Below are 25,276 nucleotides of genomic sequence, written 5' to 3' on the forward strand. Positions count from 1 at the left end.
TGTTACTCTGGCTCTTCAGTCATTGGGTCAAATACTGAGATGGAGATAGACTCCAGTGGAACTATGCCAACTTATACCACCTGGAGAACCACCTGGCACATTTTGTTTATGCTGCTTACTATTTGTTAGGAAGGTAGGTATCTAGGGATTTTAGCTATGAACTGTAAAAATGTATGCAATTATAGCAAATTCACCCTAACTGTTTTTATCTGATGTGCAACATAATCCACCAGTCCTCTGTGTGCAGCATTCCTGTTGACTTAAATGGGAGTTCTGCACATAGAAAGATTAGACCTGTAAGGTGATTAATAGTCATAGTTGGACCATGGTACAAGACAGCATGGAGAACATGATTAGCCAAACAGAGAATAACGGTGTTTGTACTACTCTCTTTCATTAGAATTCACGTCTGTCCTTGTTTCATTCAGTTCAGCTATGGTTATCCAGTGATCTGCACTTACTGTGATCGAGTCCCCCAGGGCACCAATCACCTTGATGTCTGCTGGCCTCAAATTGTGAACTAAGAAAAAAAAAAGATTGGGAGGTGAAGGGAAGTGTCAAATCACACTGTATTGGAAGAACTTTTCTTTGGGATAAATATAAAGCATTCTAGAGACTCTAATTCAATATTCATGCTAGGCCAGGTAATCTTGACCCTCGGTGCTTGGAATGATAAATTGACAAATACTGGCATTGATCAGAATACTCAGCAGTTAGGAGGGCAGTCATCGGTAGGGTTACCATATTTCAGCAAGCAAAAAAGAGGACGGGAGGAGCCCCGCCCCCGTCCTGCCCTAGCCCCGCCCCTGCCCCTCCCACTTCCCACCCCCCTCAGAACCCCCAACCCTCCCCCTGTTCCTTGTCCCCTGACTGCCCCCTCCTGGGACCCCTGCCCCTAACTGCCCCCCAGGACTCCACCCCCTACCTAAGCCTCCCTGCCTCTTGTCCCCTGACTGCCCCCTCCTGAGACCCTCCCCCCATCCTAACTGGCCCCCTAGGACCCTACCACCTATCTGTACCCTGATTGCCCCAACCCTTATCCACACCCCCACCCCCAGACAGACCCCTGGGACTCCCACGCCCCATCCAACCACTCCCCACCCCCTGACAGCCCCCCCCCAGAACTCCTGACCCATCTAAACCCCTCTGCTCCCTGTCCCCTGACTGCTCCAATCCCTCTCCACACCCCTGCCCCCTGACAGCCCCCCCCAGAACTCCCAAACACCCCCCCCCCGCTCCTTGTCCCCTGACTGCCCCCTCCTGGGACCCCTGCTCCTAACTGCCCTCCAGAACCCCACCCCCTACCTAAGCTTCCCTGTTCCTTGTTCCCTAACTGCCCCCTCCTAAGACCCCCCCCCAAACTGCCCCCCAGGACCCTACCCCCTACCTGTACCCTGACTGCCCAAAACCTTCTCCACCCCCCTCCAAAAAGCCGCCCCCGAACTCCTGACCCCCCTCCCGTCTCTTGACTGCCCCCTCCAAAATCTCCCCGCCCCTTCTCCTGCCCCCTGGCCCCCTTACCCTGCCGCTCAGAACATGGTGTTGGGCTCTGTGCGGAGCCGGACACGTGGCTGCGCTCCCCAGCGCAACACACAACCCGGTCCCACCCCACCCAGTGCTGCCGGAGCAGGCCGCTGGGCTGCAGGGGAGGAGGAGCTGCTGAGGCCCGATGCAAACGGCCCGGCAGGCCGGCCGGCTCAGAATGCGGGTAGGGAGGGAGGGGGGAGGAGGAGCTCTACAGCTGCTCCGGAGTCCAGTCCCGCAAGCTGCGGGGGAAGGGCTCTGGCTGCCAGAGCCCCATGCGAGCGGCTGACTTTCCTGCAGCCCTCCCAGCCGCGCCTCGCTCTGCATGGGGGGGAAATCCCAGACATTTTTAGTGATTTACAAATTCCCCCCCGGACGCTATTTTTAACACAAGAAGGAGGACATGTCCGGGTAAATCCGGACGAATGGTAACCCTAGTCATCGGGCCAAGTCTTGATCCCATTGCTGCAAACCAATTACAGTGAGAAGGCCAAGGGATTTCCCTCCACATCGATCCAAAGTAAAATTTTTATTAAGATCCAAGAAATGGACTGAGGACAGGCACAGCTCCACTGACAGCAGTGGTGCTTGGTATTGCTACAGCTTTTAAAAGGAAACCAAAATCCATCTGGGAGAGAAACACACAGAAGTCTTAAGATTCCAGATTGGACTTGAAAAAGTATCACATATTTTCTCCTATTGTGTGGTTATTTAACTTAGCGTTATAAACCAGGTTTTCAAGCAAGCCAGTCTTCCGTTTAGGCATCAAAATAATAAGTGGGCAGATTTTCAAGAGTTCAGCATGGTGAGTGCTGAGCTAAGCACTTTTGAAAATACGACCCACATTTAGGTGCCTGAATGCGAGCTCTCTTGCAAATCTGACCCAGTTGTGAGTTCTGAGCACCTAAAAATCCAACCCTGAGCTCTTTTGAAAAATCTGGCCTACACTTAGGCTTGGAAGGATTAGATCTTTATTGGTAAGTGTTGGTAAACATCAATTTCACTGTACACAAAAACCGACAAAAGACAATATTTTCATCAATAATTGAAATTTATAGATAGGCAAAGAAAAAAAGGAGCTTGAGAACTTAAGAGTTTGAGTTAAAGATATTTACTTTGTACATTTTGACATGTGTTTGAACGGTTCTGAAGCCTTAAATCTCACCATCTACTATCAAATAATTGTCTGATCCCCACCCCCATTGTCTGATTCCCCCTGCCATAGTTTCCTTCAACTGTGAAAATTTAAATGGATAAAAATAGGGGGTGAAATGCTTAAAACCCATAATTTTGCACAACCGTGAACATTTAAAATAGCTAAAAATAGAAAAATGCTTTAAAATAAAGATATCTGTCTAAATAATAAAATAAAAATCAAATTTTGCCATGCCTAACTATATTTCAATTTGTGATGTGAGACAAATAAAACTGAAAGAAGATTCTCATTTTAATATAAGACAATGCACCAATATGCATATATTGACCTTGCTACATTAAAAATGTTCTATATGCACAACATTTGTTTTCCCTTCATCTGATTTATTTCTTGACTTCTTAAGAATGTGTATATATATATCCTGCGTCTATGACTGGCCTCTTTTTGAATTTATTTCTTTAGTAATGAACCTTTATGTAGAAAAGTTATCCATTATAAGATACTATACTGAAAAAAGAGCACATAAAATTTTAATTGCCAAAGGAACAAAATAGATCACAGCTGTAAATTCTGAATTGCAGAATAACATTACAGGTTCCTGAAAGCACTGTTGGTTTTGAACATAGGGGAAATTAAACTCCCATTTCTCTGGCCCACGATCAGCAGAACTAACTGTTAGACAGCACTACCATCCACAATTATAGGTAGGCAGATGACTCCAAGGTATTTTACAGAATGGACCATTCAGTGTGATTAGTAAACAGTGACTTAATTGGGAAGAATACATCCAACTTAGATACAAACCTGATTGATATTAAGCCAATCAGATAATTTAACCAGAATTTGACTGAAAAGTCTTTCAGTCTTATCTAAAGAACTCCCACTATGGCAAAGCAGGTGCTGTACTAGGAGTCTGCAATGATCCATTTCTGTTCTTTGTCTGCAGGGGAGCTCTCGAGAACACATTAAAGGCTAAGGTCAGAGAAAACTGTGATACCGGAAGCATCTGTCAGTAATTCACATCTACCTCTGAGAAAGCTACCTGTAAGTAAAGGGATAAGAACTATAAAAAATAAAATGTTTCAACATGTTTCCTTGACCTTAGGCTGTTTAAACTGAAACAACACTAAATATCTAATTTTTTTCATCATTTTTACTGTTTTATTTTTAAATTTTTGGAGAAGGTGGTGGCATTTGCAGTTAAGCTGGGTTGTTAGAGACCTAGGTGCTCCTTCACTTCCTTATCCTGTGCGACATTATGGCTGCTATCTGTCCCTCAGTTTCCCCATCTGTCCAGTGGGGATAATCAGAGTCCACTGACTCATTGGCATGCTAGGAGGCCTAAATCATTACTGTTCATAGAGCGCTTTGAGATCATTGACTGTATGGGGCTAAAGACGTAGAGATTTATTATAATTGCACATACTAGTACTTGGGCAGACTGGTTAGCTTCATTTTCTGCCTTTTGCCAGTTTTACTTTGTAGTTCACCTATACTTAAGGCCAATTCTGTGTATGTGGCTTTATAAACACCACAGGGGAATTTTTAAATAGCCACCTAAAGCTGCGTCTTTTATTACTGAAATATTTTTTACATTAATGAAATCAATTAATACTTTAAAAAAAGTTACATTTCGCGCAAAACTAGTTGACAGTGTCCCTTTAAGATCAATTGAAACAGCTCTCCAATAAAGATTAAAAAAAAAATCTGTACCTGAAACAGGAACCGTATTAGAGGGATTTCGATCAAAACAGGGAATGCTTGTCCCATAGCTCCTTTCCTGGAAGTACACACAGTATGAGACATTATATGAGGCCTTTTACGGACTGACAGTGATAAATGTTTGGTGTCCCTAGGGATTTATATATAAAAACAAACTGAGATCTTCCTGAATTTCCTAAAGTGAAACTGAATTCCACACCATTTAATTATTGCACACAAATAGGCACATCTGGTGGCTTATGCTTTTGGCAAGTTATATATTTGTTATATTTGGCAAGTTATATATTTGGCTCTCTTCAAAACTGATTTGCTTCTGTTAGGGGATGACCCACTGGTTAGAGCATCTCCTAACAATTGGGCATGACTAAGCCAAGTTTCCACCTCTCGAGTGCTTCCTCTGGATGTCCAGGGGGTCCCCTTCTTCTTTTGAAGGCTTGGTCTTCCTACCAGGTCATTTATCACCGATCCCTCTCTCAGGGTATCAGAAACCTTCATCCAACGTAGATAATCAACACCCATAGTCACACACTAGAACTCCCCCTGGAAGTGCAAAACTAAAAGCAACCTTAACTTTGGTGGTGCAATGGCACCACCATGATTTTTTCATTTTGTCTTGTTTGTTATTTGTATTCACTCCTGCGCTGTAATCCTATTTAATGGCAAAGTCACAGAAGTGTTATAGAATGACTTCGTGTGTGTACACCACTCTTCTGGTGGGTGGTGCCCATAAAATTAAAAGCCTGCTACTTAATCATAGCTAATGGAATTGTTCCTTCGTCTCAAATGGTAGGGGCTTGTTCTTTTGACGGTGAGAGTCCTAAATTTAATCCCCCTTGATTTTTTTATCCTAGTTTTTTTATATCACCAATTTTAATAATGATTCAAATCAACAAGCAGGAACATTTGATTTAAATCATTGATTTCTAATCATGTTTTGCATTTGTACTTTTTAACTATTTTCTTAAAGAAAGATGGATCCTCATTGATTGATAACCATTAAAACATGTTGATTTGAAACTAAATATATCCTTTATTGTGAATTTTGTGCTTCTTTTTGCTAACTAGGAGGATAAAATAAATTGATTAACATTTATTTAAACAATTATATTGCTTAACTTGTGTAGTGCCCCCTATCCATCTGGTTACCTCCTTTAGTGCCAATCTCCTTACAGTTTTTGATGGACAGGCCTGGGTTCTTCTGGATCCCGCCACCCACTCAGCAGGGTGTAACTTCTAGATTGACCCTGGGGATCTAGGTGTGAGTATTCCCTTGGGACAAGACCCCACATGGGTGTGTTCTATATCTCTCCAATACAGTGACAAAGTGGGGAGTTATCTGGTTTGAGTGGGAGAACTTTGGCCTTATGACTCTCCAATCCTTGTCTTCTAGGTCTCCTTTTCTTCATGCCATACTGTTCCTTCTCATCTCCTCACACCCTGAAAAGTGACTGGCCCAATACTGTCATCCCTTATGCAGGTGTAAGTCAGGAGTAATTAATGAAATCTGTGGCGTTACACTAAAGTAAATGAGATGAGAATCAGACCTAGGACAAGCAATACCAGCCCACGTCTCACATGGGTCACTAGGAGTGCTGGTCCATGATGCACACTGAACTCTTACTCATGACAATAGATAATATCACCTTTGCAATGTTCAGCACTGTAGTAACATTACATTGCCCAACATCCCTGCACTTCAGCCTTGTCTTCAAGGCCAGAAAGGTTCTTTTTTTTTTTTTTTTTTTTACCTCAGGATAACTAATACGAGTGAGCTATCCCGAGGTAAAAACACAGTGAAGACAAGGCAACTCAGTTGGACCACAATTTAAACTCAACAAAGTTAGCTTGAGGTTGACCTTGCCTACTTTATCTTGCAATAAACCTAACTTGTCTTGCCTTCACTGTGATTTTACTTCGGGGTAGCTCATCCATGTTAGTTACCTTAAGATAAAAAACACACCATTTTTAGCCTGAGGCCTTGTCTTCAGTCTTCACTGCTGACCGAAGACAATTTGGCCCATACTACACAAAATCCAGGTAGGTAAGAATGTGGCAGCAATATAAGTTTTTTAGTCCTCAACCATTCACAGCATGGAAGCAAAGAGTCTCAGGCTTTGGATTCACAGTTGTCCCCATGTAATACTGTTCATGAGACAACAACACTCTTGTACCAACCCCACCGATCCAGTCCCACCCATCCAGGGTAGTCATGTATTAACTTATATGCTATGCCAAGGCTGTTTGTACCTGAGACAGGGCTTCAGGCTGTGATGTCCGAGGGGAAGATGAGTAGTTACTATTTCTGTATGTGAACAAATATGGATACTCCTGCAGAGATAAGATACATTTAATGGCCATAACAGAAAGACAATCAGCTGCTGCTGAAGACAATTGGTCACTTTCAGATCAGACAAGTCACCGTTGGTCCAAGTTCTTCACTCTGTGTGGGACTCCACTTTTCTGCTGAAATTGATCCAAATACAGACAGTTCTCTCCCTTTAAAGAATAATTCACTTTATTCATTTCAGATAAGATGCACCCAGCATCTGAACCAGTATGAAAGATCCAGTGTGGCAAGGTGGTTTAACTACATGCTGCCAAGAGGTCCAGTTTTCAGGCAAACATCCTCAGTGGTTCAGCATTTTAAGAATACAAAATAGTTAAAGCAGCTTAGAGGCCATTTGTAACCTAAAGCTTTGTGAGCAGACTCAGGAAGTGTGTCCCCACACATTTAGGAATGAGCAGTAGTCTCTTAAAACAGACACACATCTGTATAAACAGTTAGATAACTTGGAAATTCTGTAAGAAGCAGTTAAAATCCCACATTAAAAAGAAAGCCTCATACCTGAGATGGGCACTGGGCCTGAAGCATCTCTGTATAATGATAATGTTCCTTCTGCCCAACTGGTTCCATCTAGAAGAGAACAGAACACAAGTGTCTTATACTCGAGGGATGCAGCCATAAATCAGGTGTGTTAGGATCTAGAGTTTCACTGCAGGCCCATCTCTAACATATACCAGTACACAAAAACACAGTGTTGTGTGTGACTTAAGGTGGCTCTATGCATAACATAAAACCACAAAAGCAAGGAAATGAAAAGTTAAGGCATCTCATATGACCAACTTCTTACTCCTCCACCTGGAGATGCCATATTTCCCCACTAGAGCTAGCACCACCACCTTAACTCTGCCCCAGTAGGGATGCCAGCCTTCCAACCCCCTTCCCCAATCTCCCCACTAACGTTAACAGTCACTTTCCCCGGTTTCCCCCCACCCCCATCTACCTTATATTCTGGAAAAAAAATCACACTTCATTCGTTTAGGGAGGATGGCTTTCTACAGTGAATAGCTTTTAAGGGGCCTTGTCAAAGTTCACCAGGAGCAAAGCCTCTTGTCCAACACCCCTTGCTAGTCATATATCAATTGATTGAAATTCAACTCAAAAGGGCCTCTAGGATTTTCAAACTCCACTACCACTACCACCAGTTTATTGCCCACTTTAACTGCAGTTTGGATTGTTTAGCCCTGACGCAGGCCTGGGTTCTTTGGGCTAGGTTCAGGGAACTCTTCTCTTGTCCCAGCTCCAACCAGAATTCACCCTCAGAAGAATCAGGCAAGACTTCTTATCTCATCTAGTAGCCCTGATTGGCTACTTCCTCTTCTCTCCCCCTTTAGCCCCTGGAAAACCAAGTTTGTTGACTCAACCAGTACAAGAGCCTGAGTGGCTTCTCTAAGCTGTGCTTGGAGGTGCAAGCTCACTGGCTCTTTTTCCACAGTGACACCCTTCTGTTGGGAGAGTGTGTCAGGGAGGCAACGCCTCCAGCAAGGGGCAGAGAAAGCCTGGTACCTCCTGTCACAAGCCCAGAAAAATCACAAGACTCAAAATGTGAACCTTTTTTGGGGGCTAATTTTTAATTGATTGGAGCTCAGACTAATTAACTGATTTTCTTGAAACTGCTCAGAAAATTCAAGCTTTACTGAGAGATTGATTATGTGCTGAAAATTTGGGCAGATACATTTTTTCACGTAAAAAAAAAAAAGAGCTTGAACTCTCCACTTTAAGTACAAAATGAAACACAATCTTAACGCTGACAGAGCAACAGTACCACCCTGATTCTTTCATTCTGGTTTGGTTGATATTTTTAATCACTCCCTGTGATCCTACTTTGTGATAAAGAGTCACAGAAGTGTAATACAATGCCTTAGTGCACGTGCACCATCCTTCTGGGGAACAGAGCCCACAGAATTACAAGCTGGCTATTATCACAGCTAATGGATTTGCTCTTTTATCTCAAGTGAACTGGGCTTATGTGTTGCACCTCAAGGCTGGATACAGGACTGGTTTTTTTACCACCCCTGTTTCTCTTCCCACAAGATGGGACAACTATTAATGCAACATTATGGCAGCTGATGAAACTGAATATTGACAAATGCAAGACAAATATTGGAAGGAATAATTGGACTACTCTTACTCCTTGCTGGGTTTTAAATTAACTGTAAATACTCAATAAAGAAACTTGGGCACCATTGTAGATCACTCAAGGAAAGTCTTTGCTCAATATACAACCATGGTCAGAAAAGCAAGGGTGCATAAGGAATGGAATAGAAAACACTGAAAATATTAGAATGCTATTATATAAGTCATTGTTACATTCTCGCCTGGAATGTGCAATTTTGGTCATTCCATCTAAAAGGAAACAAGACAAAGGGTTCACAGACAGGGGATACAAATGCTTAGAGACTTCTGTTGGAGAAGCATTTGGAAAGGAGTGTAGTTTAGAAAGGCAAGGAATCGGAAGGAACATGACTGAAATGTAGACCATAATGAATGGTAGAGAAAAAGTAATTTGGGAGCTCCCACCTTAATCTCTCATAAGCAAGAATGAGTGGCCATTTAATTAAACTGATCAAACGAAATGTTATTTTTATGCACCATAGCCTGTGGAACACATGGTCACAGTCTTATGACCATGAGGCTAGTAGATTTCAAGAAAGGATTAGACATTTGTATGGATAATGAGAAGAGCCACAGTTACATTAGACAAGATTTTAAAAATATTAGAAAGGATATAAACCTTCACACTTTAGGACATAAACTAATCCCTAACTGATAGGAGACAGAAAGGTATTTATCCCATGGGCAGGTTATTCTATTTGGTCCACCACAGAATTTTTCACCTTCCCCTGAATTTTCTATTACTGGCCACTGTAAAGACTAAACGGACCACTGGTCTGATCCAGTTGGGCAATTCCTATGTTCCCAAAATGAAAGTAAAACATTTAATGAGTATATAGAGGATGATGCATAGTACAAATCCCTCTGTGGTCACTACCCAGTTAGGGTTCTTGTCTTCCTGACTTGGTTTTCCCTATCTTATAGGGCTGGACTTTTCATGGTCTATTTTGTTACATGAATCATAGCTGAAAACAAGAGTAAATTGTCTAAATTCTTGTCTAAATTCTTTAATACAAATGAAAGGCACTTAGCACCTAGATATATTTCCGGAGATAATGCTGCAAAGCATTTACCCAAATTAATCAAACTGTCCATTGTAGATATCAGCATGGTGATGTGATGGTGGACTAAATATACAAATAACTACTCACAGCTTTTCCCAACCACCTGCCAATTTTTAACAAACCACTTTCTTAAATATATAAAGTTTGTTGGAACCTTGCTCCCAACCAGCAATTAAGCATTTTGTAAAACATCTACAGGGCACCTGGAATTCACACATCAAATGGAAGGAGCAGAGCATTTTGGAGACAAAAAATGGGCTTCTTCCCACTCTGCTGAGTATTTACTGCCACACTGGCCATGATTTATATCTCGTATCAGCTCCCACTGCAGTGGGTTTGTTTTTTAGCAGATATCACTGGATGTTATTCTGATGAGAATAAGAGCTTCCCCTTGTCAGAGATGCTGATCAGATAAAGAAATCTTCCGTGCCTTTTAAACTCCAAAGATTCTTACCTGTCATCTAGTCTTATGCAATTGTAGGCAACCATCAAAGAGATTGCAGATAACAAAGCCTACCTAGAGAGATGCCTTTCTGAGAACCTCCAGCTTTCCTAAGAGATTTCAGTGTTGAAAGAGGAGAGGCATGGAGACGAACAGATAGGGAAGCATCCAAACAAAAAGCAAAATTGAACTAAGTATTTTTCTCACCTTAGGTCAGTTCATCGACTCAAATGGCATCTCCAAAAATATAAGAAGCCAACAGCAAATCCTGAAAAGGCCCATCTTTGACAGTACAACTTCATTTTGCTTAACGTCTGCCACACACACAAGTTTCTCAAAATGTCTCCAGAATTAAAGTGACAAGAATAAAGTATAGAAGAGGGGAATGTTAAGAGGTGTAGTCCAAATAAAGGATATGTATTCAGAAGAGATGTGAATTTATATGGAGTCTCATCGAAGCAGAGTGATACAGAGAGGCTGTTCCAATGGCCAGAGTTGCAGAGAAGAAGGCTCTCCCACCAATAGGTACCAGATTACTGTGTGAAGGCAGACACTGGAGTTTGATGCTAGGTGAGGGCAGGGATTTGAGCGGGAGCTAGAGGACAAGGTAGACTGGCGTACACATCCATGAAATGCTTGGAACATATGGGGATAAATTGACGTCAGTGGAGCCAGGATTTCACCCCTGGAGTGTAGTTTTGTACTGGACCCTGCAATGAATGGGGAGGCAGTAGAGTTGTTTCAGGATGGGGATGGGGATGTCACACTTCTTTGTACAATACGTGTGAGAAAGAAGGCAGCGTGTGACATTCTGCACACACTGGAATCTGGAGAGCTGGGATTTGGAAAGACTGGAGGGAAGGGAGGCTTAATAGGCTACATGAAATGAGCACATGAACCCAGGAATGACAAAGTTCTAATCCAGGTCTCTAATTTTAGTGGCTGAAATGCTAGCTGCATAGTCCAGTAAAGATGTGGGGTGGGGATGAGGGGTATGAAGGTGGATTCTACTTTAAGAAGCTAGTAAGAATCTCCGATGGCTTGTGTGGCGGGGCCAGGCTCCCCCGCCTTAGCCCGGAAGAAATTAAGCCCCAGGGACTGGCAGCAGAAGTCCCGCCTCCCTGGGCAGACTGGGCATGCTCCAAGTGCTATAGGAGTATAAAGGGAGGGAGACCAGCTCATTCTGGGCTGGAGCCTGTAGGAGAAGGACCTGCTGGGGAAACCCCTGTGGTGGACCAGCCACAGCTGTTGGCTGCACCGGGAAGAGACACCGTCTACGGCCTGGTGGTTGGAGGAGACCCAGGGGATGACCGAATCTGCTGAGTACCAAGGACCCGATGACTCCTGGGAGACCCCAATGGAGAGCCTGGTAGGAAGGGACCCCGGGAGGGTGACAGAGCGGTATCTTCTGCCCCCTCCCCCCCCCCCCCCAGGGAAACTCAGCGTGTTTCAGTTGGAACCCCCTGCTGAGTTGGTGGAAAAGCACTATGCTACTGTTAGGGCCCTGAGTTGTGGCCCCCCTACTGGGGCTGTTGCACCCCAATGACATGGATGCTGGCCGCTAGGCCATGCTACCCTCCACCCAAGGGTTGCTTCTGGGACACTGGCCACTAGGCCATGCTACCCTCCACCTGAGGGCTGTGTTACAGACTCCTGCCGTCAGGCCACGTCTCCTTGAGGAAAAGGGGATGTCAGACTCTGGTCACTAGGCCATACTGCCCTGGACTGAAGGGCTATTTGACAGAAGGTGGCGGATAGTCCATGCTGCTCGCAACCTTAGGGGCGTGGACGGTCACAGCTTCCCTACCTGATGCAGTTTGCCAATGAAATCTAGGATCCTTAAAACATTGGCCAAGCTGATCCCAGACAAAATGTTTCCACCTTCTGTTAGCAAAGTGTAATTTTTGGTGGCAAAAATTGGCAAATTTAGCTCCCTCCCCCTCAAGTAAACTCATTATTTGCATCCAGTGGGAAAAAATGACTTTCATAGAAATTTCATGGAAAAAAAAAACTGTGCTTAGCAGATGGAAAGGCAGATTTTTGCCTTAACTCTTTCATATTTGTGTGAATTACCTCTGTAGTTTTTCACTTAAACCCATTCAAAAATATTTAGTTTAGGAAGTGTTTTCTGTCTTCAGATGTTTTACAAATCATTTAATTAGTGCTTGTAATATCTGTGCAAGTTAAGCAAGTATCTCCAGCCCTGGTTTATAGGTGGGAGAACCTGAGGCACAGGTAAGTTAAGTGACTTGCCTGATCTCACAGGCAGACTGCATGACAGTGCTAAAATTGGCTTCCAGTCCTCCTCGTATTAATTTAGCTAGTGGAACTGAGCCAAACACAATGACAGAGGAGCACGACATATCTTATCATGGCATCTGCCTTGCAGTAAAAGAAGAGTTGAGACATGAACTTTGACGTTATCCAAATGAGTGTTCATGGATAACAGAGGCAGCCCTTTTGTTCCAAGGTTACAGCCTTGATAACGATTAAAGCTATGATTATGTCATGGAGGTCACGGAATCTGTGACTTCCATTGCTCTCCGTGACATTTTCTGCCCCGGGACTGGAGCTCCCAGCCAGCCCCCTGTCCCCCGCAGCTCCCTTTCATATTTGTATAGCTGGCAGGGGGACCCCACAGCTCTCCAGCTGTGGTGGGCAGGGGGACTCCTCGCAATGCCTAGCTACAGTGGGTGGAGGGAGGACCCCCTGCAGCTGCCCAGCTGCCCTGTGGGCAGGGGAACCCCAGAGCTCCCACGCACTGCAGCAGTGGGGGACCCAGAAGCCCCAGCAGCAATGGGTGTTGAACCCACCAACCCCTTTTGTCAGGGATATTTTTAGTAAAAGTCAGGGACCGGTCATGGCTTCCATGAATTTTTTTTACTGCCCGTGACTGGTCCGTGACTTTTACTAAAAATAACCATGACAAAAACTTAGCCTTAATTACAATTAGTTTTTAACCCTCCAGCTGCCAGTAAGTGACAGAAATTAAAACTAAAGATCTGCAAGGATTTATTCTTAAATTGTGTTTATTGAACTGCTCACTGGATTTTGTTTTTAGCTGCGTCACCCTGCCCTAAAATGAGAACTGCAGATTCTTTGATAAATAAGAACATAAAAACAGCCATACTAGGTCAGACCAATGGTCCATCTAGCCCTGTCTCTGACAGTGGCTGATGCCAAATGCTTCAGAGGGAAAGCACAGAATAGGGCAGTTTCCAGTGATCTGTATTTCACGCCCAGCTTCTGGCAGTTGGAGGTTTAGGGAATCCCAAAGCATGGGGTAGCATCCCTGACCCTCTTGGCTAATAGCCATTGGTGAACCTATCCTTCATGAACCTTTAGTTCTTGTGTTACGTGTGGGAATAAATAACACTGCCCTATTCACTTGCTCAAAACCATCTATCATATAGCCCCTTAGTCGTCTCTATTTTAAGCAGAATAATACCAATCTTTTTAATCTCTCCTCATATGGAAGCTGTTCCATACCCCTAATCATTTTTGTTGCACCTTCTCTGCACCACTGCCAATTCTAATATATTGTTTTTGAGATGGGCTGACCAGAACTGCATTCACGGTGTGGACATACCATGGATTTATATAGTGGCATTATGATATTTCTGTTTTATTATCTATCCTTTTGCTACTGGTTCCTAAAATTCTGTTAGCTTTGATGAGAGCTGCTGCACATTGAGTGGGTGTTCTCAGAGCACTATCCCTGATGATGTTTTCATGAGTAGGAACAGCTAATTTAGCCCCTATTATTTTGTATGTGTACTTGGTATTATTTTTTTTGAAAGTGCACTACTTTGCATTTATCAACATTGAATTTCATCTGTCTTTAGTCGTTCAGTCATCCAGTTTAGTGAGATCCCTTTGTAACTCTTTGCAGTCAGCTTTGGACTTAACTATCTGCACATTTTGCCACCTCACTGTTCACCCCCTTGTTCAGATCATTTTATGAGTATTTTGAATTGCACAAGTATCAGTACAGAATCTTGGGGGACCCAGCCCTCTCTCCATTGTGAAAACTGACCATATATTCCTACCTTTTGTTTCCTGTCTTTTAACCAGTTACTAATCCATGAGAGGACCTTCCCTCTTATCCCATGACTTATTTTGCTTCAGAGCCTTTGATGAGGGACCTTGTCAAAGGCTTTCTGAAAGTCCAAGTACATTGTATCCCCCATGTCCACACGGTTGTTGACTCCCTCAAAAAATTCTAGTAGACTGATGAGGCATGATTTCCCTTTACAAATGCCATTTTGACTGTTCACCAACATATCATGTTCATCTATGTGTCTGATAATTCTGTTCTTTACTATAGTTTCAACCAATTAGCCTGGTACTGAAATTAGGTTTATTGGCTGTAATTCTCAGGATCACCTCTGGAGTCTTTTTTTTAAAAATGGTATAATTTGGTACAGAGGCTGATTTAAGCTATAGGTTACATACCATAGTTAGATTTGCAATTTCATATTTGAGTTCCTTCAGAACTCTTGGGTGAATACCATCTGGACCTTGTTAGTTATTGTTTAATTTATGAATTTATTCAAAAACCTCCTCTATTGACACCTCAATCTGGGACAGTTCCTCAGATTTGTTACCTAAAAAGAATGGCTTAGGAATGGGAATCTCCCCTATATCCTCTACAGAGAAGACCAATGCAAAGAATTCATTTAGCTTCTCCCCAACAGCCTTTTCTTCTTTGAGTGCTCCTTTAGCACCTTGATCATCCATTGGCCCCATTGATTGTTTGGCAGGCTTCCTGTTTCTGATGTACTTAAAACAAATTTACTGTTAATTTGAGTCCTAAGCTAGTTGTTCTTCAAATTCTCTTAAGAACATAAGAATGGCCATACTGGGTCAGACCAAAGGTCCATCAAGCCCAGTATCCTGTCCTCTAACAGTGGCCAATGGCAGGTGCCCCAAAGGGAATGAACATACAGGTTATCATCAAGTGATCCCTGCCCTGTCACCCAATCCCAGCTTCTGGCAAACAGAGGCTAGGGACACCATTCCTGCCCATCCTGGCTAATAGCCATTGATGAACCTATCTTCCATGAATGTATCTAGCTCCCTTTTGAACCGCGTTATAGTATCTGCCTTCACAACACCCTCTGGCAAGGAGTTCCAGAGGTTGACAGTGCGTTGCGTGAAAAAATACTTTCTTTGGTGGGAGGGATAGCTCAGTGGTTTGAGCATTAGCCTGCTAAACCCAGGGTAGTGAGTTCAATCTTTGAGGGGGCCACTTAGGGATCTAGGGCAAAATCAGTACTTGGTCCTGCTAGTGAAGGCAGGGGGCTGGACTTGATGACCTTTCAAGGTCCCTTCCAGTTCTAGGAGATAAGATATCTCCACTAATAAACCTGCTACCTATTAATTTCATTTGGTGGCCCTTTGTTCTTGTATTATGAAAAGGAATAAATAACAGTTCCTTATTTACTTTCTCTATACCACTCATGATTTTAATAGACCTCTGTCTATTGTTTCCTGTCTTTTAACCAGTTACCAATCCATGAGAGAACCTTCCCTCTTATCCCATGACTGCTTATTTTCCTCATTAGGATTTATCTTCCACTTTTTAAAGGATGCCGTTTCGCCTCTCACTGCTTCTTTTACTTTGTTGTTTAACCACAGTGGCTCTCTTTTGGTTCTCTTACTATGTTTTTTAAAATTGGGGTATACATTTAAGTTGAGCCTCTATTATAGTGTCTTTAAAAAGTTTCCATGCAGCTTGCAGGGATTTTACTTTTGCTACTGTACCTTTTAATTTCTGTTTCACTAACCTCCTCATTTTTGTGTAGTTCCCCTTTCTGAAATTAAATGCTACAGTGTTGGGCCAATGTGGAGTTTTCCCCGCCACAGGGATGTTAAATTTAATTATATTATGGTCACTATTACCAAGCGGTCCAACTATATTCACCTCTTGGACCTGATCCTGTGCTCCACTTAGGACTAAATCAAGAATTGCCTCGCCTCTCGTGGGTTCCAGGACTAGCTGCTCCAAGAAGCAGTCATTTAAGGTGTCAAACTTTCTCAGCATCCCTTCCTGAGATTATATGTACCCAGTCAATATGGGGATAGTTGAAATCCCCCATTATTTATTATTATTGAGTTTTTTATTTTAATAGTCTCTCTAATCTCCCTGAATATTTCAGAGTCACTAACACCATCCTGGTCAGGTGGTTTGTAATATATCCCTACTGCTATATTATTCTTCAAGCATGGAATTACTATCCATAGAGATTCTATAGTACAATTTAGTTTTTTACTTCATTTGATTCTACGCTTTCTTTCACATATAGTGCCACTCCCCTACCAGCACAACCTGTTCTGACCTTCCGATATATTTTGTAGCCTGGTATTACTGAGTCCCATTGATTATCCTCATTCCACCAGGTTTCTGTGATGCCTATTATATCAATATCCTCATTTAATACTAGGCACTCTAGTTCACCCATCTTGGCCTACCTAATTATACTTTTACACTAAGCTTGCCAGAATCTATACTCTTTTCTATTGTTGAAGGTTGCTTTTTTGCTTCTAACTGCCTCTTGTACTCTGCTGTTTAGCTATGCTGCATTTTTTTGGGGGGGGGGGGGTCTTTGTTTTGTTTGTTTGTGGTATACAGTTAGTTTGAGCCTCTGTTAAGATATTGCCTCTCCCCTTGTTGCACCCATGATAAGCTGCTCAAGAAGTATTCATTTATGGTGTCCAGAAATTTTATCTCTGCATCCCTTCCTTAGGTTATACATACCCTGTCAATATGTGGGGATAATTGAAATCCCCCATTATTATTGCATTTTCTGCCTTTGTACCCTCTCTAATCGCCCTGAGCATTTTACAGTCACCATGCTGGGCAGGTGGTCAGTATAAATTCCTACTTCTATACTCTTATTGTTCCAGCATCGAATTTCTATCCATAGAGATTCTATTGTACAGTTTGATTTAAGATTTTTACTTAGGTTTTGTTTCACATATAGTGCCACTCCCCTACCAGCATGACCTACTGTCATTCTCATATATATTGCAACCTGGTAGTACCATGTCCCACTGATTATCCTCATTCCACCAAGTTTCCACAATGCCTGTTATATCAATATTGTTCTTTAATGCCAAGCACGCTAGTTCACCCATCTTAGTATTTAGACTTCTAGTCTTTGTATATAAGCACTTGTACATTTTGTCAATATTCAGTTGCTTGCCTTCATGTGTTATATTTAAATGGGACTCTTATGTTTGACTGTTCTTCACTAGTTCCTACCTGTACTTTACCAACTTCTTTCCTATCCTTTTTACTAAGCTATAGAGCTCCCCATTTAATAAATTCATCCCTAGGGGATGTCTCTACCTGAACCGTGTGCTCCTCTGCATCTGTTGGCTTTCCCCCAGCCCTTAGTTAAAAAAAAAATAAAAATTCTACAACATTTTAAATTTTAGATGCCAGCATCTGGTTCATTCATGAATATCTGCTCCTCCAAGACAAAAAAAAAAAGATGAAAAAACTAAACTCCCTGTGGTTTTCTTTAATATAGCTCCACTAACCACCATTTATTTATTTACTTTAATTTAATCCTTTTAAAATATATGTGTGTGTGTGTGTTGAAATGCGGCTGCTGGCATCACCAGGGAAACAATAACCTTAGAAAATTTTGAAGGAAGAGGCAAATTTCTAAATAAAAAGGGGGGAAATGCCTTAAACTGAAATTCTGGTGACAGAGTAGATACATCTAAAACAGCAAATACACTAAAGGGAGCATTTTCAAAACACTGGGACCAGATTTCACTTTAGACTGGTGCAAAAAAAAAAAAAAGTCTGAAATTTTGCCTCCAGTTAAATTAACCAGTCAGTCACAAATCAGAGTGCTCTGTCCCTATCACTCATTGATTTGCACTCACTTACCTAGTTGGAGGTGGAAGTATCTAGAGCTCTGCCTACATTCAATTACATGCACAAAGTTTGTGAATGCAAATTGCCTTTTGGCTCTTATGCTCTGGGGTTAGGAGTGTCTATGTTTCTTTGAAGCACCAGTCCTCAGAGAGACATTTTCAGCCTTCCGCAGCTGTTAGGAGCGAGTCTGTCTATCCTGGATCCAATGCAAGCCTTGAAGCAGAAATGGAGGAGCCTCCAGACCAACCATCCAACTCAAAATAGGAACATTTTGGCAAAACGGTATATTATTTGTACTGCTGTGGTACGTAGGAGCCCCAGTCACGGATTAGGATCCCATTATGCTCAGTGCTGTAATGTTATAACATCAGTTTAGGAACTGGAAGGCCAGGCCAAGACCCGGATGCATTCTCCTGAATGGAGTTCTGTGTAGCTGAGCTGTGACCCTGTGAGAGAAGCCAGGCTCACCAACGCAAGGGATTTTTCTTTACTTTTCTGTACCCTTATGTGTCTTTGTGCCTGCCCCATATTTAGGAGACTCTGTTGTTGAAAGGAAGACATCTCAGGGACTTTTAAAAATGCTTACTGCAGTGTACATAGCTTTGTAGCTGGAAGGAGAGGTCAGTCTGGACTCTGTACTACACCTTTAAATACAAGGTAGTTTCCCTACCTGTCTGAGGGTGGTAGCTATGAGGGAGCTTTCATCAGCTTCCCCCATTCCTCACAGTATTGCTAATGACAGAACCCTCCCTACTTAAGGACTGGCTGGCTTTGAGGTTCCAGGCATTTGTGCTAAGCCTAATCAGCCCTAACATCTTCAACACTTCTTACCATGTTGTTCCAGAGACCCACGCCCAAGGCAGAGCACTCCTCTTCAGTGATTTCTTCTGGCGTCTTTGGTATGGAAATGCCATTAACTTGCCAGCCCTGGAAGGGAAAGCATTTTAGAATGACGTAGTGGAACAGCACTACCTTATTTATGCATAAGGCCTAGAACCAATGCTTGGAGGAGAAAATGATACTTAGCACTTGGAAAAAAACATTTTAAAAATAATCTGAACAAGCAGACATGCACAAGAAGCTGACCTCCACTGCAGCCTCTCAGTAGAGACAGAACAGGACACTGTTCTGAGACGTGACTGATGTACTTGGTACTAGGAGGCAGCTCTGAAAAAGCAATACATTCCATAATATAGCAGGAAGATCAGAGTAACTGCAAAGCAGGTAGTGATAGCGAGAGTCACATGTGCAGCAGTCTGGGAACCCCCAACTCTCTAAGCCCACTTTGCCTCACTGGCTACTGCCAGTCATTATCCAGCCCCCTTTCCCTGGGGCAGACTGCAGTCTGTAATGGCCACTCATCACTGGCAAGGGGGTTGGACCAGCTGAGGATAGATGACCTCATTAATCTGTATCAGAATTAGTCTCTCCAGGACTTTGTAGGTATCATGCAGCAGAGACAGCAGTCGGTAGCCCTTGGGGCCTGCCAATGATTTCCCTGGCTTGGGAACAACTAGGATCTTTGCTCTGCACTGAATTTTTGGGAGGCTGCAATCCTGAGTCCAATGATCAGAAACTGAAGCAGCCAACTTTTGATGATTTGGCCCGAGGTGAGAGACAAACTCATTGTGGATGTTATCTGGACCAAGAGTTGATGTACAGTCTGGTCATGCTCTTGACTGGTAAAAGCAGCCATCGGGTTCATGTCCACTCCCAGAGACTGCCATCTCTCAGCAACCAACCATCATTTTAACTGCACAGCTGAAGGCTTTATCTCAGTTAGGAGCTCTGCCATTGGCCACCAGCTGGGATGCAATGGAGTTTTCTGTGATTGGCTATTCTCTTTTGTCCAGACTATAATCTCCATTCAGTCTTTTAATAATTTGCCAGGCTTTTGACCATAATGCATGAAGTTCAGCTTGGAAACAGTTTCTTTATATTGCTATTGCCTGGTTTGATCTAGAAGGTGAAAAAAGTCTCCACTTTTATAACCTTGTGTTTGTTCTGGGGTGATTTAAATTTCTGATATAGTCTGGCTGCATCACATGACCATCTAGGAATAAGTTGTTGTCTGAATCCCCGAAGTATAGATTTCATTGCAGCAGATAGAACTTTATCGCAGAAAGGTTAGTAATAGGGAGGCTGTGGAATCCCTGTCACTGTAGGTTTTTTAAGAATAGATTAAATAAACACCTGTCAGGGATGGCCTAGATATATTTAGTCTGCCTCCGTGTGGGAAGGATGGACTTACTAGATGACCTCTTGAGGTCCCTTCCAACTCTACATATTTATGATTCTTCCACTGGAATTTGTGGTCTGTTGCTGTCTAGTTTAAATTTTCAGTCATTTTCAGTTCTTTGACACACACGATTTTAAGAATTACACTGCGACAGCAGAGGCTTTCAGCTACTAGCCATTTTTAAATGTAAAGCTATATTGCACTTGGTTTCTTCATTTGCTTTGATATACAACAGAGCTGCCGAGACCCGCAGGATGTTGTGCATGAGCTACTAAAGTCTTTCAAACACTGGCTTTTACTTGAAAAATATTGTACTATATGTGCTATCAAAAAGGTCACAATCAAGTTCTTTAGGCCAGTGCTTTTAAAATACCATTCATCAGCTTAGAGAAATAGCTCTTTTTTCCAAATCAGGCTCTGTTAATCCTATTAGCATATTCTTCCTCAACCTGAAGTTCAACAAGGACAAGTACAGAGTCCTGTACTTAGGAAGGAAGAATCCCATGCACCGCTACAGGCTAGGGATCGACTAGCTAAGCAGCAGTTCTGCAGAAAAGGACCTGGGGATTAGAGTGGACAAGAAGCTGGATATGAGTCAGTGTGCCCTTGCCAAGAAGGCCAACGGCATATTGGGCTGTATTAGTAGGAGCATTGCCAGCAGATCAAGGGAAGTGATCATTCCCCTCTATTTGGCACTGGTGAGGCCACACCTGGAGTATTGTGTCCAGTTTTGGTCCCCCCCACTACAGAAGGGATGTGGACAAATTGGAGAGAGTTCAGCGGAGGGCAATGAAAATGATTAGGGGGCTGGGGCACATGACTTATGAGGAGAGGCTGAGAGAACTGGGGTTATTTAGTCTGCAGAAGAGAAGAGAGAGAGGGGGGGATTTGATAGCCTAGGGAGGTGGTGGAATCTCCATCCTTAGAGGTTTTTAAGGCCCAGCTTGACAAAGCCCTAGCTGGGATGATTTAGTTGGTGTTGGTCCTGCTTTGAGCAGGGGATTGGACTAGGTGACCTCCCGAGGTCTCTTTCAACCCTAGTATTCTAGGATTCTGTGACAGGATCAGCTGAATATTTCTGTCGTTGTCACCAAAGGTGACCTAGAAAGGAGGAGAATGGTTGATGTTCACTCACCATTCTATGAGGCAGATTTATTTCTTGGAGGAAAGGCTGCAGAACAATGGTGAAGTCGTCCCTCACATCATACCGCCCAGATTTCAGCAGCTTTTCCAAGTCATTCTAAATGATAGATAACAATAACAACCATTTAACAGGATCAGCACCAGCCTGTGGCTGGAGAGACCACGGTACAATTTATCCATGGCTTAAATTAATTTAAGGTCATCTCCATCCCTAATAAACTACAATAATCAAATGATGTAGCCAAAGACAAAAGTAGTAATTCAATTAAAACATTTTATGCCACAGTTAGAAATCTCCCTGTGGCTCAGAGAATTGCATTGGATTAACACCATTTTCTTAAAGCAGCTAAGGAAGGTAATCAAATCTCACGCTTAAGAATAAAAACCTGGTTTCCTGCAGCTTGTAGAAGGAATTAGAGACACAAGACAGCAGCACATTTGGCCACTTGTATTATAGGAAGTTTCCAGCTTCCTCTAAATCATCTGACATTTGTCAGTACCAGAGATCAGATACTGGACTAGAAGGACCACTGCTCTAATTAGATATGGCAAATCCTATGTTACTACGAGCTATAAAATCACTAGCATCTACAAGAGGTTCTGAGATTGCTTAATTATGCTATTATATTACACTCACATGCTACTGATGCCAGAATAGATTACCCCATAATCAGTTTTGGTGACATTTGTATTAGACCGATAACCCCTCATCTCCCTAACCTTGAACATGAGCATAACAGTCTACCTTTACCACCCTAGAACAAAAACCAAGAAACCATGGGAAAAGCCATACCTGGTAGGACCATCTCAATATGACATCATCAAGTTTGGAGTCTTCATCAACACAGTTACATGGCTGCTTGGATGCATTACTGCAGAATGAAAAAACATAACCCCCCCTCCCCCCCCCCCCAATACTTTCAGGTAACAATTTTCGCTTGATGGGGCCATGACTGGAACTCTAATATGCCACTGACAGTCACAATGGCATAATAGAGTTCAGTGTCAGAACATGTTTGAAGGCCCAATAAGCATCAATGCAGAAGGCTGCATATTGACAAAGACAGGAAACCACATGGGACACCTTGCTCTTCCACTTCTTTATCCCAGAATTATATTGGTTTCCAAGGCATTAGCTTTCAATCATTTCTATTTCCCGTCGCATTAGCGAACTGAACTCTTGCAATACTTTGCATAGGAACTATTGCCTTAATATTGTGGTAGCAGCCCTCAAGCTGTGCCGTTATTCTCACACCATACCTTATACTACACTAATTATCATTTGTGAATTGCTGGTAAATACTGAGCCAAATTCAACCCATAACTCAATGAAGTTTCATTGGTGCCTAAAGCAGGCACATCTGGCCTCTCTACCTACCTATTTCTATGCAATGGCTATTTACTCCATCTTTTGAGTGAAATGTAAAACTGATGTCCTGAAGTTATTAAAGATCACACGGCACTTTTTACAAGAGTAGAGGGGTAGACCCTGGGGTACTGGCCAAATTCAAATGTTGGTCATCAGATTTTGCTTACTTAATCTCCCCTTGCAATCTCTATTGGAGAAGGGATCTTTCTCTTCTCAACTTAAATAGCTTTGCTCTTGATCTAAACTTCAGTGTAGCATTGCTAAACTGTTATGTAATTGCTAATGCTCCTTTGGCATGCAGCATTTCACTGATGGGTGGAATGTCTCCTATGCAAGCTTGTGAAGTGCTTCAAGATGGCTAAATAAGTAGTTATGGCTGTTTATAAAATATTTTAATCCAAAGAATTCCTTTTTGAACGTTGTGGCTTCTAGAATCTGAGTCCTTTAGAGATTCATGGCTTCTGGGACCTAGAATTTATTTGCCATTAATGAGAAATTTTCTGCAGGAAAAACATTCCAGGTGTTAATGTGCTGAATTTCATTTTGCTAGGTACTAAAGGCATCTGAAAAAAACTTAAAATGCACTGCTCACAAGACCCTAGTACATACAGTGCAGTCAATATGTAAGCATTCTTGCCATGTTTTGGGGAGGGATGAAAGGGGAATACAGTACACTAGCAGGAACACTAAAGGGAGATCATGGCCCGTACGTAGTTCAAAGAACATCTCTTTACCTGATTTTATTCTGATTGCTGTGTGAAAGAGAGAAGATTCTGAACTCAGTGGAATCCACCAGGTTTACAAAGGCTTTGGGGACCTACAGCAACAAAGGTAGAAAATGAACATGCAGAATTTGCAATTAGAGCTTTTTATTCATTTTTAAAATAGTACTCTTATTGCCTGTGAAGATTTCTACTTATTCACAGAACTGGTACAGCTTCCTCCAAACTGCCTCATCAATGTGCATCACCCCTGACCAGGAGGGACCCTCTCAAAGGATCAGTGATCTCAGTCATGGCTGATTCAGTCCTTGGCCCTCCTCCTGTGACTGCCAGCCAGGGTAACGTTAGTTTGAGAAGACAGGTTGTGAACTGTGGCAAATAAACTCATTTTACATATATCACTGAAAGACCACCAGGTGATGACAGCTGTCATTTACTACTGACCTAGATTGCAATCAAACAGGTGAACTACCATTTAGATAGCGAAGTATGCAAGGCCTAGAGGTGAAATATTCCTTATTACACTGGCCTACTAATCTCTCATATCCCCATCTCCCAAATCAAGATGTAGTTTTCCTAATGGACATGCGTAAAGATCTCATTGTTATGAGCGTGAGTGACATGAACAGAAACGTAAGAAGGGAAGGGAAGAGATTCTGATAATGAGCCAATGGGACTTAGGCAAAACTTTCACTGAAGCTGGTGACAGCTGAGCTGTGGAGTGAGATTTGAGTAAAAAGTTATTAAAAGGCTTCAGGGTTTGGCCCAATACATTCAAAGAATAATAGTTTTTGCATATGTATTAGACCTTAGTTAGAGGAAAGAACAGTTCTTGATGGGTGCCATACAAATACCTTAGCTAGGATTAACAGTAAATATAGAAAGGTTCTATTTTACCATTGATATATACTCAGAAATGCTAGTTGTATTAATAAAGCCGTATGGTCTAGGTGCAGCACATTTCACTGAAATAATTTACCTGGAACGGTGGGTGAACAAACAGGAAATGACTTGCACTGAGGTTTTAAGACAAAAATGGAAAGGGGAAAAAAACTCAACATGATTGTTTTAAATGGATGATGCCCATCTTTGGTCTGCACCAGTCATTGCTAGAGGATTGACATCTTGTGTGTTAGTTAGTCTGATTGTTTGACTAGTCCCCAAGAACCCTGTATTTTACATCAACAAATAAGCATGTACTGCCTGGCTCAACAGGAGTGAAATTTACTCCTGTGCAGAGAGGTCACAAGGTTAATGCACCAATTAAGATGTCAAAACAGGACTTAAGTGGTGCATAGGCCTTAGCTGGACACCCAAACATCTAGTTGTCACTTTGTATATATCACCATTTTTAAATGTCTTTTCATCTATAAAGCAGGGCCGCCTGGGATGGGGGGGGGCAAGTGGGGCAATTTGCCCCGGGCCCCAGAGGGGCCCCACGAGCCCTGGCCCGGCGGCGGTCCGGGTCTTCGGTGGCGGGGGCCCCTTCAGTGCTGCCAAATACGTGGAGCGACTGAAGGGCCCCCCGCCACTGAAATGCCCCGC

General features: G+C 42.7%; 1 protein-coding gene across 1 annotated transcript in view; it reads right to left on the reverse strand.

The window, feature by feature from the left end:
• PLB1 (phospholipase B1) overlaps window positions 1-25,276 on the reverse strand; it is a 123,751-nt gene that overhangs the window by 77,078 nt on the left and 21,397 nt on the right. The window contains 8 exon segments of the mRNA XM_054021455.1: window positions 462-520; window positions 4,394-4,460; window positions 6,650-6,730; window positions 7,248-7,316; window positions 19,090-19,185; window positions 21,633-21,737; window positions 22,434-22,499; window positions 23,734-23,826. Of these exon segments, the coding sequence (XP_053877430.1) occupies window positions 462-520; window positions 4,394-4,460; window positions 6,650-6,730; window positions 7,248-7,316; window positions 19,090-19,185; window positions 21,633-21,737; window positions 22,434-22,499; window positions 23,734-23,826 (636 nt within the window).

This window comes from Malaclemys terrapin, chromosome 3, assembly GCF_027887155.1.
Source record: "Malaclemys terrapin pileata isolate rMalTer1 chromosome 3, rMalTer1.hap1, whole genome shotgun sequence".
Classification (NCBI taxonomy): Eukaryota; Metazoa; Chordata; order Testudines; family Emydidae; genus Malaclemys; species Malaclemys terrapin.